General features: G+C 39.2%; 1 protein-coding gene across 8 annotated transcripts in view; it reads right to left on the bottom strand.

Annotated features, from left to right (window-relative positions):
• Positions 1-19,110, bottom strand: part of SLC16A13 (solute carrier family 16 member 13) — a 582,947-nt gene that overhangs the window by 92,449 nt on the left and 471,388 nt on the right. For all 8 annotated transcript variants that reach the window (XM_044077053.1, XM_044077049.1, XM_044077050.1 and 5 more), the window contains one exon: positions 12,026-12,169. In XM_044077053.1, coding sequence (XP_043932988.1) covers positions 12,026-12,169 — 144 coding nt within the window. The remainder of the gene's footprint in view (positions 1-12,025; positions 12,170-19,110) is intronic.

The following is a 19,110-nucleotide window of genomic DNA, read 5'->3' on the forward strand; positions in this document are numbered from 1 at the left end:
ATATATATATATATATATATATACTGTTGAAAATTTAAGGTCCAACTACAATCAAGATTCTGAAAATTAGTTACTTTTAAAAATATTTAGACACTTTGTGAACACAGAGATAAATAAGATATTTAACCTAGATAAGAAATTGTTCCTCAAATTATTGGAATCCTTAACAAATATCAATAATAATGCTATGAAAAATAAATCATATTTGTCACAAATTTATAAAATTCTTAAGTTGGATTTTATATATTTAGACAGTTCCTATTGGAACTATTCCTCAAAAATGAATAATGAAGATTTATTTGAAGAATATAAGAAAATAACATTAAAATCTACAGGTAAAACCACATCTTCATTATATCAGAAAAAGTTCACTTGGAAGTTCTTACACAGAGCTTTTGTCACTTCTAACAAAATTACAATTATGTATAAAGCAAATAGAATTAAATGCTGAAGATGTGATTCTGAAATAATAGCTGATTTTATGTATATGGAATATGAATGTGAAGTCATCTCCCATTTTTGGAAAGAAATTAATAACTTCATTCAATCTCTATGGTCAGATAGATGTAACATTTCTAAATATTTAGTTTTGTTTAATGCTCCAATTCCTGAGAATTCCAAAAACCCAAGTGCCTCTTCTTTGTTATATTCTTGCTATAGCCAGAAAAAGTAAATACTAAACACTGGAAAAGTAAAGTTATCCCCCTAGTAGTGAATTTATTAGTATGTCAAACATTGTTTGCAGTAGTGAATTGCATATTATAAAGATGAGAATTTCTAATATTACATATTCATATAAATTTTGGCTTAACTTAAGGAATTGCTTGAAAAATATTAACTGTTGTTGATATGTATAACTTTAATGTATTGATCAGCTGTGGACCTATGTAAATAGTTATTTGTTTGTATTATAATTGATTTGTTTATTTATTGTTTTAAAACCAAAAAAAATAGCTTGATTAAATGCAGAGTATGCAGATGAAGACAGAGGGCTGCAGTTAACAAAGCTGAAAATGATGAAAGGAGTATGTTCATTGGGGAGGGATCAGTCTTGAGACAAGCCATTTTAATGTTTTGTTAATTATATTGAGGATGGTCTAGAAGGAAGTGATACCTTTCTACTAATTAAATGAAGCTGTTCAATATAACGATAATCTGAAATGGATGAAACTCTTATGATAGTCCTGTGTAAATTAGTAAATAATCTCTGTAATGCCAGCTTTTACTATATTAGCAAGAAAGGGACATGACCTAAACCAACGTTATACACAGAGAGAATAAATGACTTAATAAGTAAATTACAGAAGGTGGATTCTGTAGGGCAAATATGAAAGAATATTTTAACTATCTCAGATGCTTAGTAAGGATACAGAAAGCAAACTTGCAGAAACAGTGATATCAAGGGTAAAAGGAAGCTTTAAATTGAAAAAGACAAGTATTAAATGTAACATTGTGCTACAGATGCTTTATTTTATTTTATTGTCATCCTCTCCTATTTATAATCAACTATGTCCTATGCTCTTCCTTTTCTTTGTACAGATGACAGAGAGGAAATGAGTACACCTTGGTATAATGCCATCCTAAGGGTAGAGAGACATTTCTCCATGTGCAAATCTTTTATCCCCTATATCACTCCCATAAACAGCATGCAGTTCTGTCAATGCAGTTCATGTAGCTTTGTGTCCATATGCACATCTTCACTACATACATGACCACTGTCACTTCTGCACCAGGGCTGCAGTCTTTTGGGCCCCACCAGTGCTGCTAGACAGGCAAGAAGAAACATACATCCTATCCCCAAGAGGTGATAGCCGGCAAGAATCATTCACTTCTGCCCCTCCGCCAGTCCTCTGATACCAGATTCACTAATCAAATGTGGGTTGATAACTAGAAACTAGAGACATCCTTGTGAACCAGCAGACCAGTGGGAGATATGAGGAATGACTATAGATGTTGCATCATAACCAATTGTAAAAATCAGGAATTCATTAGGCAGGCACAAAAGATTCCCAGCTTCAATGATTTAGTGATGAATTTAGAAGAAAAGTAGGCTTCATAATTTTGCAGAAGGTAGAAAATAGAACAGAAGGCATGTATGACCTTTTTTCTGCTATGTTTTGTTAATTTCAGGGTGGCTGATGGGTACTACCTTCGTCTTTGCTATGCACAAAACACCTGAGGTGAACATTCTTTTGCTAGAACAAGAATGTCCGTGAGTTATTCATTATTAGGCAAAGACACAGAACACTCTTTTACCTCTTCAGCACTTGCTAAGTCAAGAAAGTTGAAAACTATAAGGTACAGATTTTACTCTGACAGCAAATGCATGTAATTCCACAGCAGTGGATAACTGGAAAATGAGTAGCAGATGACCAAAGTCATTAGTGCAGTATGAATAAACTCGGTACATGTGTACAAAATGTAACTGATTCACATACTTTTCAAGTGGACATCATTACCTTAAGGAAGTCATTAACTCCTACACTGTTGCCTCTTTTCTCCTGAAAACAAACATTTGTACTCATCTGCAAAATGCCAGCTTATACCATATTACTTACCCAGTTTACAGAGATCAAATGGAAAATAATGCAAGTAGATAGACATAAATACTAGTGTTTCCTTCAAAAGCAGCAAAGAGAGAAAAAAAAAACTCCCAACATTTTATTAAAAAAAATAACTGAATAGTGTTTAGCATGTTTTTATTTATATTCTATATATCACTTTTCTGATAACACTGTAAATATTGACTGATAATATTACTTCTTCAACAGTACACTGAGTTATCTAACTCTGTAAAATTTCTTCTAACTTTAAGACACAATCATCAGTCTTGATGTCTCATTCTATAGAGACAAGGAAATAACTAAAAACTAACCTAACCTACAATGACACACCACGGAGGCTAGGAACACCATGGCACTTAGACACTTTAATAGAAGACAATAACGTGAAGCACTTTTCGTCCGGTAGCTTCACCAGACTTCATCAGATAACTTTTTACAAACAAATTCACAATTTAAAACCCAAAGTACTAATTAATTAATTAGCTGTACCCAGTCATAAAGAAATGACATCACTAGATGTTAAATGTCCTGAGAGTACTTATTAAATTTTCCACACTTTGAAACTACAATTTAAAAAATACACAGTACAAACTAAAATGCTAAATAATCCTTTTCTAATTATTTTTCATCTTACCTAAATATGTACCAAATATGTACATAAATATTATAAATAAAACATGTGTACAAATCATTTCCTAAATACTAATTCATTATACTAAAATAAAATAATATAATACAAAATGTAGTTACAACAAATAAAACATCAGTACAATTTAGTGTAGTCACAAGACATCATTAAGGATACTACTTAAATAACTTAACATATTTCACTTTGTGTACAAAATACTGCATGTATGAAAAGGGGGGGGGACAACAGATTCCATTCTACAATAATTTCCATCTATCTAGTAAGACTTCTCAGCTTCATTATGCTCAAAATGGACACAATCTCATTAAGCCCCTGTCACCTACTGGCATCAAGACGCAGTTGCCACAATATCTTGTGTCTCTCAAGTAATAAACTAAGAAATGCTCCTCTATCATCCCTTACTAACTGGTCAATTACCCTAAACTTGAAAGTGTGACCCTGGTAACTTGTGGAATGTCTTGCTAAAGCATTCTCATTTTTGGCTTTAGCTATACTAAGGGTATGTTCATATACTCTCTCTCTTAATTTTCTGTCTGTCTTGCCCACATAAAACGCAGGGCAAGACTGACACTGGGCTAGGTAAACAACTGACCTGGTATTACAATTGTGTCTCCCATCAACTTTATAAGTTTCACCTCGTATAGAGAAAGATGAACCAGCAAACATGTGTCTACACATGCTGCAAGCCTCACATTTGAACATGCCAGGTGTACGTACAAATCCTTTCTTACCTTGCTCAACCAGGGACTTCAAGTTTTATCCCTTTTAAAAATGACTGAGGGTCTCACTCCCAATTTAGCCAAAAGTTCTTCATCCGTGGAGAAAATCCTCCAATTCTTTAAGATAATTTATTTTATCAAATAAGCATCACTACTTAACTGGGAGAGAAAACTCAAGCCATAATCACTCGATTGAGAGGGTCCACATATAAAGGTATCCATAATGGGGTTCTGAGTAACACTAGAACCAACTATATTCATTACCCCACCATGTAAACATAAAATAGGTTTGTATACACCTTTAAATCTCTTTTCCTGTACTTTGTCGACAATGTTCTGAACAAAGTCACTAGGGTACCCTCGGTTAAGAAACATGAACTTCAACACTTCACACTCAGCATAAAAGTGGGTATCTAAAGTAATCATCCTAGCCGCACATACTAACTGGCTCTTAACTACTGACTTTTTCTTGTGAAGGGGTGTGAACTAGTAAAATGTAACATAGTGTTAGAATAGGTCTTTTAATGGTGAATACTAGCTGTGTAACATCGTCATCTTTCATCCTTCACCAGAAGTACATCCAAATAAGTAATATTGTTGTCCCCAAAAGAACTAGTACATTTTAAAAGTCAGTCTTACAATTAAATGCTTGGACCAGGTCTATGGCAGCTAGGATGTCACCCCTGAACAACATAAAAACGTCCAGGAACCTAGTGTAAAAACAGATGTTCCTCATAAATCCTTGATTATTAAAAATGTAATGGGCTTCCCAATGGGCCATAATTAGATTAGCCACACTGGCCCCACAAGGGGAGCCCATTGCTACTCCCACTTCTTGTAGATAATACTCTCCATCAAAAGTTACAAAGTTCTTACTCAAAGTTAGATCTAAAAGCTCTTCTACTATTCTATTTTCATTAGTCGGAGCCCCATAGTGCCTCATCCTCTCCACCACCCATTCGATCCCTACATCATGGGGTATAGAAAAATACAAGTCAACTACGTCAACCATTAAAAAATTGATTTCCTTTTCAAAAATCATATTTTTAATAGTTGCTAAAAATGTCCAACAGTCTTTACGTATATGCTTCTCTTTATAGACATATTTTTTCAAGATGTTATCAATAAATTTGCATTGGTGTAGTGGATAGATTGTCTCTCATTCACTATAGCCCACATAGGAGGGTATTCCACACACTTATGTAGTTTGGGAACTCCAAACAAAGATGGAACCCTGGGAGACAGTATCGTTAAATAATCCAGGGTAGGTTTATCTATTAAACCTTCTATAAAAAGGTCATCCAGGTATGAGGAAATGTCCCTGTGAGCTCTGTTCACTTCAATGATACAGGATCCTCAGTAGATGTAGCCATCCATTACCTTTCTCATACATACATTATAATCCAAAGTATCCATAATCACGAGACCCCCTCCCTTATCTGGCTTCAACACCCATAGGGGCAAAGATCTCAATTGATCCAATGCTAAATATTCTGGTTGAGTGATATTCAACACCCCTTTATTTCATCATGTTTTCACCAAATCTCTAAGGTCTAGTTCACACATTGCTTCAAAAAATGTTAACCAAGGGTGAACTGGTGGGTTATAAGTACTCAGTACTTTTAAATTATTCCCCACACTATGGTTGTTGCCATATAAAAATTTTAAGTTCAACTTACGTGTGTACATCTTTAAATCTACCAAGGTTAATGGTAGACTACACCGTACCGTTGGAACAAATGTTAAACCCTTGGCGAACAATTCAACCAACAAAGGGTCAACTTCAAAACTGGAAATATTGTAAATGTTAAAATCCCCTGTGCAGTTAATCAATTTTTTATAATTCACCTTACTTACAGTACCGAAGTTTATATTGGTTGTGTTTACCTCTTTTTCCTGTTGTGTTGTGGTTGTTGTAATTCCTGGCCATCCCTCTGGTGTTGTAAACCTTCTGAGAGTTCACATTGGACCCATGTTGAAAACCCTGCTGATGATTTTGTTGGATGCCATTCGAGTTATTCCAGTTATTGCTGTTGGTATTAGATAGTCTCCCTTCGCCAGTATCAGCGTCATTATATTTATCAAAACGCTGGTCAGATACATGTGTAACGGAAGAATTCCCCATATCTCTATTTCCACCATAATTCATAACCTTGGGTTGAACCATACTATCCGTGGGTGGAGGGGGGGTATGGTTGAGGATAAGCCACCTCATTTTTATAATCAGGCAAGTCCCGGCTCAACTTCTTCATTTTAGTGTCCATGTTTTTAGATATTTGTTGGTCAATGGAGGAAAAAATCCTCTTATAGTCATATGTATATCTTACAAAATCAGTGTGAACTTGAATCTCCCCATCCATTGTGGCTACTTCTGCTGCCAGTCGATCGATCTCTTCCTGATAGTGTTTGGCCATCAACACTATCAATTCAAGTCTGTGTCTGTTGAACAAAGACACTAAGTCATTATGAAACACTGAATCCAGCACAAGACCGTTGGGGTACTGCCAGGAACGGAGACCCTTCGGTACCAACTGTTCCTTTTGACACTCTTCAAAGTACCCCACTTCTAACTGTAATTTCCACAGTTTAAATCATTTTTTTATCATAGGCTGACAATTTACTCACTAACGATCCTTGTCCTCCAGCCAGTGGCTCCTCACAGCTGAAACCTGTTGGTTTCTTAAACAACAGTGCTGCTCTAATCCAACTTGAGACATCTGGAGCCCCTATAAGTCCCAAGGACCCGACAGTTTGGTTAATTGTACTCATAGTGCCTGCATGGCATCCGGAGGTCTGATAAACACTTTGTTGAATTTATCACTTGAACCATTATCAGCATGTGATTCCGGTTCTAAAGATATTGGTCACTTAACAGCATTGATTATGGTTATGAACCAACATTTAAGTGACCTTTCCCAAAGGGTTGACAGTTTATGTCAACAGAGGTCTACTGATTCACAAATAACGACTGGTTACAATTTTGGGAAAGAGGGGAACGCACCCTCAAGCATCCAACAAAGAGACAGTGGACATTAGGAAGCAATCCAATCTTCTACAGTTGTGGCAGGCACTATGAGTACAATTAACCAAGCTGCTGGGTCCTCGGGGCTTATAGGGGCTCCAGATGTGTCAAGTTGGTTTAGAGCAGCACTGTTGTTTAAGAAACCAACAGGTTTCAACTGTGAGGAGCCACCGGCTGGAGGACAAGGATCGTTAGTGGGTAAATTGGCAGCCTATGATAAAAAAGTATTTAAACTGAGGAAATTACAGTTAGAAGTGTGGTACTTTGAAGAGTGCCAAAAGAAATGGTTGGTACCGAAGGGTCTCCGTTCCTGGCAGTACCTCAACAGTCTTGTGCCAGGTTCAGTGTTTCATAATGACTTAGTGTATTTGTTCAACAGACAGGAACTTGAATTGATAGCATTGATGGCCAAACACTATCAGGAAGAGATCGATCGACTGGCAGTGGAAGTAGCCACAATGGATGGGGAGATTCAAGTTCACACTGATTTTGTAAGATATACATACGACTATAAGAGGATTTTTTCCTCCATTGACCAACAAATATCTAAAAACATGGACACTAAAATGAAGAAATTGAGCCGGGACTTGTCTGATTATAAAAATGGGGTGGCTTATCCTCAACGATGCCCCCCTCCACCTACAGATAGTATGGTTCAACCCAACGTTATGTATTATGGTGAAAATAGAGATACGGGGAATTCTTCCACTACACATGTATCTGACCGGCATTTTGATAAATATAATGACGCTGATGCTGGCGAAGGGAGACTATCTAACACCAACAACAACAATAATTGGAATAACTCGAACGGCAACCAACAAAATCGTCAGCAGGGTTTTCAACAGGGGTCCAATGTGAACTCCCAGGTTTACAACACCAGAGGGGTGGCCAGGAATTACAACAACCACAACATCAACAGGAAAAAGAGGTAAACACAACCAATATAAACTTTGGTACTGTGAGTGAGGTGAATTATAAAAAACTGATTAACTGCACAGGGGATTTTTAACATTTACAACTTTTCCAGTTTTGAAGTTGACCCTTTGTTGGTTGACTTGCTCTCCAAGGGTTTAACTTTTGTTCCAACGGTATGGTGTAGTTTACCATTAACCGTGGTAGATTTAAAGATGTACACACGTAAGTTGAACTTAAAATTGTTATATGGAAAAAACCATAGTGTGGGGAATAATCTAAAAGTACTGAGTACTTATAACCCATCAGTTCACCCTTGGTTAATATTTTTTGAAGCAATGTGTAAATTAGACCTTAGAGATTTGGTGAAAACATGACAAAGTGAAGGGGTGTTGAATATCACTGAACCAGAACGTTTAGCATTGGATCAACTGAGATCTTTGCCCCTACGGGTGTTGAAACCAGATAAGGGAGGGGGGTCTTGTGATTATGGATACTTCAGATTATAATGTACATATGAGAAAGTTACTGGATGGCTCCAACTACTGAGATCCAGTATCAATGAAGTGAACAGAGCTCACAGGGACATTTCCTCATACTTGGATGACCTTTTTATAGAAGGTTTAATAGATAAACCTACCCTGGATTATTTAACGATACTGTCTCCCAGGGTTCCATCTTTGTTTGGAGTTCCCAAACTACATAAGTGTGTGGAAGACCCTCCTATGTGGGCTATAGTGAATGCGAGACAATCTATCAACTACGCCAATGCAAAATTAATTGATAACATCTTGAGAAAATATGTCTATAAAGGGAAGCATATATGTAAGGACTCTTGGACATTTTTAGCAACTATTAACAATATGATTTTTGAAAACGAAATCAATTTTTTAACGGTTGATGTAGTTGACTTTTATTTTTTTATACCCCATGATGTAGGGATCGAATGGGTAGTGGAGAGGATGAGGCACCATGGTGCTCTGACTAATGAAAATAGAATAGTAGAAGAGCTTTTAGATCTAACTTTGAGTAAGAACTTTGTAAATTTTGATGGAGAGTATTATCTACAAGAAGTGGAAGTAGCAATGGGCTCCCCTTGTGGGTCCAATGTGGCTAATCTAATGATGGCCCATTGGGAAGCCCATTACATTTTTAATAATCAAGGATTTATGAGGAACATCTGTTTTTACACTAGGTTCATGGACAATGTTTTTATGTTGTTCAGGGGTGACATCTTAGCTGCCAACAACCTGGTCCAAGCATTTAATTGTACGACTGACTTTTTGAAATTTACTAGTTCTTTTGAAGACAACAGTATTACTTATTTGGATTTACTTCTGGTGAAGGATAAAAGTCTACGACGTTACACAGCTAGTATTCACCGTAAAGAGACCTATTGTAATACTATGTTACATTTTACTAGTTTACACCCCGTTCACCAGAAAAAGTCAGTAGTTAAGGGCCAGTTAGTACATGTGGCCAGGTTGATTACTTTAGATACCCACTTTTATGCGGAGTGTGAAGTGTTGAAGTTCATGTTTCTTAACCAAGTGTACCCTAGTGACTTTGTTCAGAACATTATCAATGAAGTACAGGAAAAGAGGTTTAAAGGCGTATATAAACCTGTTTTATGTTTACATGGTAGGGTAACAAATATAGTTGGTTCTAGTGTTACTCAGGACCCCATTATGGATACCTTTATATGTAGGCCCTCTCAGTCGAGTGATTATGGCTTGAGTTTTCTCTCCCAGTTTAGTAGTGATGTTTATTTGATAAAATAAATTATCTTAAAGAATTGGAGGATTTTCTCCATGGATGAAGAACTTTTGGCTAAATTGGGAGTGAGACCCTAAGTCATTTTTAAAAGGGGTAAAAACTTGAAGTCCCTGGTTGAGCAAGTTAAGAAAGGATTTGTACGTACACCTGGTATGTTCAAATGTGAGGCTTGCAGCATGTGTAGACACATGTCTGCTGGTTCATCTTTCTCTATACGAGGTGAAACTTATAAAGTTGATGGGAGACACAATTGTAATACCAGGCCAGTTGTTTACCTAGCCCAGTGTCAGTCTTGCCCTGCGTTTTGCGTGGGCAAGACAGACAGAAAATTAAGAGAGGTTGTATATGAACATACCCTTAGTAAAGCTAAATCCAAAAATGAAAATGCTTTAGCTAGACATTCCACAAGTAAACACTTTCAAGTTTAGGGCCATTGACTAGTTAGTAAGGGATGATAGAGGAGAGTGTCTTAGTTTATTACTTGAGAGACATGAGGTATTGTGGCAACTGCGTCTTGATGCCAGTAGGTGGCCGGGGCTTAATGAGGTTGTGTCCATTTCAAGCATATTGAGCATATTGAAGCTGAGAAGTCTTACTAGATAGATGGAAATTCTTGTAGAATGGAATCTGTTGTTTCTTCTCCCCTCCCCTTTTTTCATACGTGCAGTATTTTGCACACAAAGTGAAATATGTTAAGTTATTTAAGTGTAGTCCTTAATGATGTCTTGTGACCACACTAAATTGTACTGAAGTTTTATTTGTTGTAACTACATTTTGTATTATATTATTTTATTTTAGTATGTTTGTTTTTTGTCTTTCGGCTTTTCCCCATTAGGGGTCACTACAATGGAACTCCGGTCTGCTAATGATTGGCAGTTGGTTTTTATGGTGTTGAGTTGCCACCCCATCGCCCAACCTTCAACGAAGGCACACCCATTCAAAGCATGTCTTTGGAACGCCCACTCAACCGCAGGGAGGACATGCAGACTCCACACAGAAGACACTCCCAACCCAAGCCAAAAATCTTGCTGTGAGGCAACAACGCTACCGCTGCACCACCGTGGAAGTATATTACTTTATTTTAGTATAATGAATTAGTATTTAGGAAAGGATTTGTACACATGTTTTATTTATAATACTTATATACATCTTTAGTACATATTTTAGGTAAGATGAAAAATAATTAGAGAAGGATTATTTAGCATTTTAGTTTGTACTGTATAATTTTTAAATTGTAGTTTCAAAGTGTGGAAAACTTAATAAGCACTCTCAGGACATTTAACACTCTAGTTGTCACCTCACAGCAAGAGGTTTTCCCGTTCGATTCTCAGCTGGTGCTCCTTCTGTGTCGAGTCTGCATGTCCTCCCTGCAGTCGAGTGGCATTTGAAAGACATGCGTAGAATTGGCGTGCCTTCATTGAAGGTTGGGCATTGAGCTGGCACCTCGGCACCGTAAAAATCTACTGCCAATCATTAGCAGACCGGAGTTCCGCTGTGGCAACCCCTAACCGGGAAAAAGCCGAAAGAAGAACAGATGTAATTTCTTTATGATTGGGTGCAGCTAATTAATTAATTAGTTCTTTGGGTTTTAAATTGTGAATTTGTTTGTAAAAAGTTGTCTGATGAAGTCTGGTGAAGCTACCAGACGAAAAGCGCTTCACTTCATTGTTTTTTATTAAAGTGTCTAAGTGTCATGGTGTTCCTAGCCTCTGTGGTGTGTCATTGTAGGTTGATGTCTCATTCTGATGTTCCCCTACAAACCTCAAATTACAAGATGCAGAAGAACCAAAATATCAAACGTAAATGCCAGAAATACCAACAGGGAAAACTTCAGCTGTATTTATTTTTTGCAGGGAAAACTTCTGCACTCATCCTGTGGGGATCAGGTCCCCCACACCCCTCAAACTTATACATACCAACTTCCGAGTCTCACAGACATGATGAAGAGGTAAATCTTACTAAACAAAGGAATCACAGGCAGAGCACACTTAGAAATTGCACTGATTTTGTAATGGAAAACATCAATCAAAATTTTGTTCATTGGCATCTTATGATTCTAGTACTTGATCCTCAAAGAATCTGATCTAGACCCATACAGATATACTTCGTTAAGCTGCCAAGACTGTACTCATGATATCATAGTATATTGCTCTGTGGCCTCTGATAGACAGACAGCATTACACATTGTTGAACTAGAAGCAATCATTTTTGTTTCCTTGCATTATTATCATTAATAAATAATAATGAGCTATGAAATGTTTTCTAAATCTGAACTGTATTATGACTGGTGTCTTAATATGATTTCTTGGTAAGTACTCTGGGAGGTGTTACCAGCTCCTTAAGTGCAACCACTGATATGTAGCAAGGTGCAAGGACCTACCTGATAACAATCCAATAGTCAAATAAAGATGCATCAGTGAGGTGGCAAAGAAAGCAAGCAGCATCCCAAGACTTGTCAGAAAACCACCCAGCATTGCAACTGAACGTGCTCCATACTGATTACTTAAAGCACCAGCTAGTGGACCTAAAAAGGCAATATAAACAAAATGTTAATGGAGAGAATCACACATAGACTAAATTAATTACATCACAGAAAGCCACTCATGGTGCTTTCTCATGGCAAAGCAATACTGGGGGTAGGACAAAAACTTCACAGGGTATGACTCCTTTATTTACTTAATGCTACCTTACCAAGGCTATTCTTTCCTTAGCCTAGCCAGAAATACCAGAACACCTCAAACTGTGACAGCTCATATATTTCCTATCCCCCTAGAACATCACTACATCTCCTTGTCTAATGCTAAATGGCTTCTTCTTCTGCATTCACAGACTTCACTGTCTAAATCACCTGCCCATCTATGCTTAACAAACTTGTGATGTTCCACACACAAAACTATCTTCAGTCCAAGGAAAATGAAGCTGCCATCCAGAACTGCCATAGAACAAATCTTCACAAGAGGAGGGAAGCGTTTTTTCCTTAGGCCCAAAAAACCTCAGACTTGGCACCAACTCTCAAAAGAACTACATAGTATCCCTGACAACAAACCACTAAAGAATGTTCACATCCTTAAATAAACAAGCACAGCACATCTGCTACAAGTCTCCACTCCACATCAGTGACTCACAATTGCAAACGTCTGTGCCTGCATTGCTGATAACCATCACGTTAAGTGATACAGTATATACCACTATTTTTTTCAATGACTATTGTTTTGTAGGACTGCATGTGCTATCAGGTGTCTATATACTAAGTTTTGGTGTAGTATTGATGTAATACTGATATATCCTATGTTAGCAGGAATCTTCATAATATTGTCATTTTATCTTATGACTGTATGTATGTTCTAGAATAACATCTGCCAGAATAAACATTATGCAAACCCTGTACTGTAAATATTTTTGCTTAATCTCTATGTTCACAAATGTGTAGTCTGTGGTATAAAGGAGTTCAATGGACCAGTCCATCTATCTGGTTGATAAATGGGGAAAAAAGGGTAAATGGGTAAAGAAATTCAATGCAAGAACAGCTTGCCAAGCAACTTGGCAAACTCTTGTGAGTTTGATCCATTAAGTTAATTGCAGGCCAGTCAATAAACTGCTCATTTAATAAACACACACAGAACACAATTCAACTTTCTTACTCATAAATAACACAATAACACACGCACACACGCACTCATGCACACACACACACACACACACACACACACACACACACACACACACACACACACACACACACACACACACACACACACACACACTATCCCCATACCACTCAACATCCATGCATCTCAAACATTCAGTCTGGGATTCAGATAGCGCTGCTGCACAAATCGCCTTGCACCTTCTACATTACCAAACAAGGACCAAAATATGATTGTATATTATACCTGGATGCAGTGCAGACGTAAACTATAAGTGAAGGAGAGTATTTTGGGGGTGTGGTGCAGTGTATATACAAGGTGCCATAAAATGCACTGCCAATAAAACTGATAGTGATTATCATTATGATAGGGGGAAGGGGGTCAGGACTGATATGTTGCCCTTTGCTTATTAGCTAAGGTGCATGGAGCAGGAAAGCATTGTGAAGAGCACAAATCAGTATAAGTTTATACACACACACACACACACACATATATATATATATATATATATATATATATATATATATATATATATATATATATATATGTATGTGTGTATTTGTATAAACAAAGTCACAGAAGATATTAACTTTAATCACAGCAAATACTAATCCTCCAGCAAAATTAATGAGGTACCCAGATACCCAGATGAAGGAGGCTAAAGAAGGAAACGGATTAGGTAAGGATGATTGGGAAACTACTCCTAACCAGAACAGATGAGATAACTGAGGTAGAGGTCAGGTAACCAGTGGTCAAAAGTGATCACTCCATATTGTGTTGAACCATCCCTGGAATGATGCCGGCACATGCCATAAGAACAGACATCTGAGATTGTAGTAAATCATACTTCAGCCTGTTTTGAAATACAGTGAAAAAACACTTTGAATGGTGGCGGTGGTGATGGTGGTGGGGACTGAAGAGAGTGAAAGAAGGTGGTGGTGGGGGTTGTACCAATACCGAAACAAAGAAGGGAATGAATTCCTTCATTTGGAGAATGAAGTAGAGGAAGAGAGACAAGAAGCTAGGTTAAGAAAGACATTAAAGGTAGATCAATAAAATGCTGAAGATATATTGAAGGATAAAATGTTCAGAAAGAGTGAAAGAAAAAAGCTTATTAAAGACACCAAAGAAAAACACTCATCTGTAATGACAGGGTAGTCTAAAGAATGAAATGACCAGGGAGGTGAGGAAGAGGTAAACGAATAGTTCAAATACATTGAAGACCATAAGAACTGGCACCACAGTACCCCAACAGTAGGGATGAAAGAAGGAAAAAAAGAATATGAAGTACTGCAGAGCAGGCAGAGATACTGAATTAAGAATAAAGCAGGGACAAGACACAGTATGGAAAGACAGAGGGAACATTAAGACCACTGTGCTCAAACTAGGTGAGACACAGAACCCAAAATGATCATCACAAAACCCAGGGATTTTCACCTGGTTTATTGAAAGTGCAACCACAGAGTTGATTATAATTTGGCAAGCATGTGGGGGAGGTTTCTTTACCTACTGCCAACTTCTTGGGCAGAAGGGAGAGGGGCTTCATAGAGAACTGGCTCATCCTGACATCAGACAGGTGGCTAGGAACTGCAAAGCCCTCTAGTTTACAGGGCAAAATTCCTTTCTTTTCCACATTTATGGGAATTCCGCTAGTCTGCTCATATCAGCAAGATTTGACCTTTGTGGCTTTACAGCAACTGGCAGCTTGAAGTACAGTGCAGCCATTCCCTACCAGACTGAGAGAATCCTACTTCAGGCAGTTTGTGCTTACCAAGAAACACTGCTCTTGGGAACCAAGCTTAGATGTGCCCGAGCTGAATGAGTTGATGGATATCAAAGCTTAAGATGCTAATGTACAAATCATTCTACCCTTTATTTGCATTGGGGTTCTGTTAGTCACCATGGGATATGAGAAACATTCTGAATTACCAAGACCACAGACAGTTCCTCTGATTCAGAGTTAGAGCGAAATACATAGGTTCATAGGTTCATACTAGGCTATCTGCCCTAGGGCATTTATAAGCCAAGCCAGAATGTGTTTGGCTTTCGCCACCCATTTTAAATTAATTTTGCTATGCCCTTTTTTGAGGTTAGTATACTGTGCCTCTGTCTAACAGTGACACAGAAATGATACCCGGGGTAAACCTATGATCTCCCATCCACTCATCAAGATTCCTCTTGAAGAGAGTCAATGAGGGACTCTGCCTAACCTGGACTGGGATTTTATTCCAGAGTGAAGGGAGCCTTTGGGTTATGAATCTGTCCCTCCAGCATGTCCTATTTATTTCAGTGCTGAGGTTCAAATCTCTCGAGCGTGTAGCTCGATGGGATTTGGATTTTCTGAGGTGCAGCATGTCCATTAATTCTGGGTTGGACATGGCTTTATACGTCAGGCACAGATCACCTCTGAACAGGCGGTATGCCACTGAGTAGAGCTGGAGTTTCTTTAACCGGGCAGCATATGGCATCTGTTTGAGCCCTTTGATCCTCTTGGTGAGGTACTTTGGGGTCTTTCCAGTTGCTGCAGGTGTCTGGTAAGGTACATCCCAAAAGGGGCATTGTACTCAATTATGGGCCTGATGAGGGATGAGTAAAGAGGCACGATGACCTCCCCTGATCTAGATGTGAATCCCTTCATGATTAGGTGGGCTATATAAAATGTTTTTCTAACCACTTTGGCCACATGGTTGTCAAATGAGAGATTGCTATCAACTTGGGTACCCAGGTCCCTAATTACTTCTTCTGTACTTAATGGATTACCACCTATGTGGTAATTTGTGGGCACTTTGTTTTTGTCAAAGGGGATGACTATACACTTTTTGGTGTTTAACTTGAGGCCATGGCTCTGGCACCAGTTGTCTGTTTCTATGAGGCCCTTTTGGAGGATGCTTGTATCGGCTGGAGAGTCGATTACGGCGCCCAGTTTGCAGTCATCTGCGAACTTGGTCAGCCACAGTCCTTCCGTGTTGGCCTGTACCTCCGAGAAATATATACCGAACAAGAGAGGTCCCAGGACTGAGCCTTGTGGGATGCCACTTGTAACTGGTTTGGAGTCTGACATGGCTCCAGCAATTCTAACCATGTGGGATCTGTCCTTGAGCCAGTTTGCAACCCATCTAGTGACATAGGGGTTTATATTTAAGCTGGTGAGCTTATCTATAATGCCCGAGTGGGGTATTGTATCGAAGGCTTTTGCGAGGTCCAGGTAGGCTGTGTGGACCACCTTCCACTCGTCAATGGCCTTGGTGACTGTTTCAAAGAAATCAACCAGGTTTAAGAGGCAGGATCTGCCCTTAACAAAGCCAAAGTGGGTAGGATCCAGTGTCTGTAGGTCCCCAATATCTTTTTTTATGAGGTCCATGATGATCCTTTCCATAGCTTTGCAGACCAAGCTAGTCAGGCGTATGGGGCAATAGTTTCCAGGATCCGTTGAGGCACCACCTTTGTGGAGAGGGACCACAGTTGCTGTACGCCACTCTTTGGGTACATATCCTGTAGTAAAGCTGAGATTGAACAGTAGTTTTATGTTTGGGTTTAGCTCTTCTTGGAGTTCATGTAGGACGCAGCCCGGGACACCATCTGGTCCCATTGATGCTGTGTTTTTTGCTTTGGAGAGGGCGGCTCTTACCTGAGCATCTGAGATGTCAGGGGGGCAGCACTCTGCTGGGATAGATATTTGCCCTTTTGGTGGGGAGGGGGGGGAGAAGTTTGCGCTGGACTTGTCAGCTAGGATGTTGGCAATGTCTGTGGGTTCGGTGTATTTTTTGTCATTTTGGACTAATTCTGAGCAGATCTGGGAATTACCACCCAGGTTCCTAACATAACTAAAGAAAGCCTTGTGATTATCCTTAGTGTCCTGTGCAATTTTTCTCTTGAAGCTGGCCTTAGATGATTTTATGAGTGCCCGTAGTTTTTTGCTAATACTGATCAGAGATGCCTTCCCTTTTTGGAATTTTGTTCTATCATTTAGTAGCTTCCTCCTTCTATTGTACTTCATATTGTACCAGTACAAATATGACTCAGTCATTGTCCACGCTGGTGTAAACGACCTGAGACGTACCTCCTTGGACTACATGAAAAGAGACATTGAGGAGCTCTCTGATTATGTAGCCCAGGCAGGTATGACCCTGACCTTGAGCAGTATCCTACCTTCACCAAGAATGATGCCACAATACAGAGATAAGATGATCAGCTTTAACAATTGGCTTAAACTCTGGTGTCATTCAAAGGGGATCCAATGTCTGTCTGCCTGGGATGACATGCTGGACAAGCCACGCTGCTTCATGAGGATGGCTTGCACCTGTCACCCTGGGATTCGGATATTGGCAAAGGCTCTTGCCACCCCATAGTGCCTTTTTAGGCAAGGCTCAAATTCTAAACCTACCACCCTAGAACACAAAAAGGAAAAAACTAAGGGTAATGCTGCTCAATGCCAGAAGTCTAAATCTCAAAATGCACGCACTCGAGGCCCTTCTCAGTATGGAGAACATCGATGTCTGTGCAGTGACAGAAACCTGGTTCAAGGCTCCTGAGAGCACCCCAGCACTATCAGGTTTTACCTCTTATCATGCGTTCGGCCCCAAAATCCAGACAATACCAAGAAAGGAGGGGTATCCATATTCATCAAAGACACCCACACCTCAAGACTGGTGGCAACGCACGATGCATCGGAGACCATCCAGGTGCAATTAACCATAGGCAAGACTGCTCTGCAAATTGTAGCATGTTACAGGCCACCCTCACAAACTCAGGAACCTCACATGGCCTTCCTGAAAACACTAGAGGGATAAATGTATCACCAAACACCATCATACTAGGTGACTTCAATTACCCTAATATAGACTGGGAACACTACTCAAGCCCAAACACCCTAGCCCAAAAGTTCCTGGAATTCATAAACTCAAATGCCATGGAACAACTAGTCACCATCCCACAAGAGGAGAAAACATACTTGATCTCATCATCACGAACATGGGAGCACAATGTTCAACACCGAAGTATACCCCTCACTGGTGAGATCAGATCACAAACTAATCTCGCTGGAGGTCCTCATCCCACCCCACCTGAAATAAAAAGACCACAGTAAAGAACTTCTCGAAAGCCGACTTCACACTTCTAAAGACTAGTGTGGTCTCCTTTAAGGCCCCCGAGCCGACGGAAAACAGTACTCAAGCCACTGAATCACTTACAAATGCCTTCTACCAGCACCTGCAGGACTGCATGGATAAGGCAATCCCAAGCAAAACAAAGACTCTTTGTACCAAAGGCAAGCGTCCACTCTGGTGGACCCCAGCCATAAACAAACTCTACAACAAAAGGAGGAAGCTACTACAAGATAGAGCAAAATCCTTAAAAGGTAAGACACCCTTGATCACTATAAGTAAAAAACTAAGAGCTCTCATAAAATCATCCAAAGCAAATTTTGAGAGAAAAATAGCTAAAGACTCAAAAGACAATCATAAGGCCTTCTTTAGCTATGTTAGAAACCTGGGAGGAAACTCCCAGATATGCTCAGAACTAGTTCAAAATGATGTGAAGATTACTGATCCTACAGACATTGCCAACATACTGGCTGACAGGTTCAGTGCAAACTTCTCCCCTCCCCAAAGGAGAGATATCTATACCAGCGATTGCAGCCCCCAAACATCTCCAACGCCCAAGTGAGAACTGCTCTCTCCAAAGCAAAAAAACACAGCATCCATGGGACCTGATGGTGTCCCCGGCTGTGTGCTCCACGAACTCAACGAGGAATTAAACCCACAGCTAGGACAGCTGTTTAATCATAGTCTTACCTCTGGATACCTGCCCAGGGAGTGGC

The sequence above is a fragment of the Protopterus annectens genome, chromosome 7.part0 (genome assembly GCF_019279795.1).
Source record: "Protopterus annectens isolate FY-2018-M chromosome 7.part0, PAN1.0, whole genome shotgun sequence".
Taxonomy (NCBI): Eukaryota; Metazoa; Chordata; order Ceratodontiformes; family Protopteridae; genus Protopterus; species Protopterus annectens.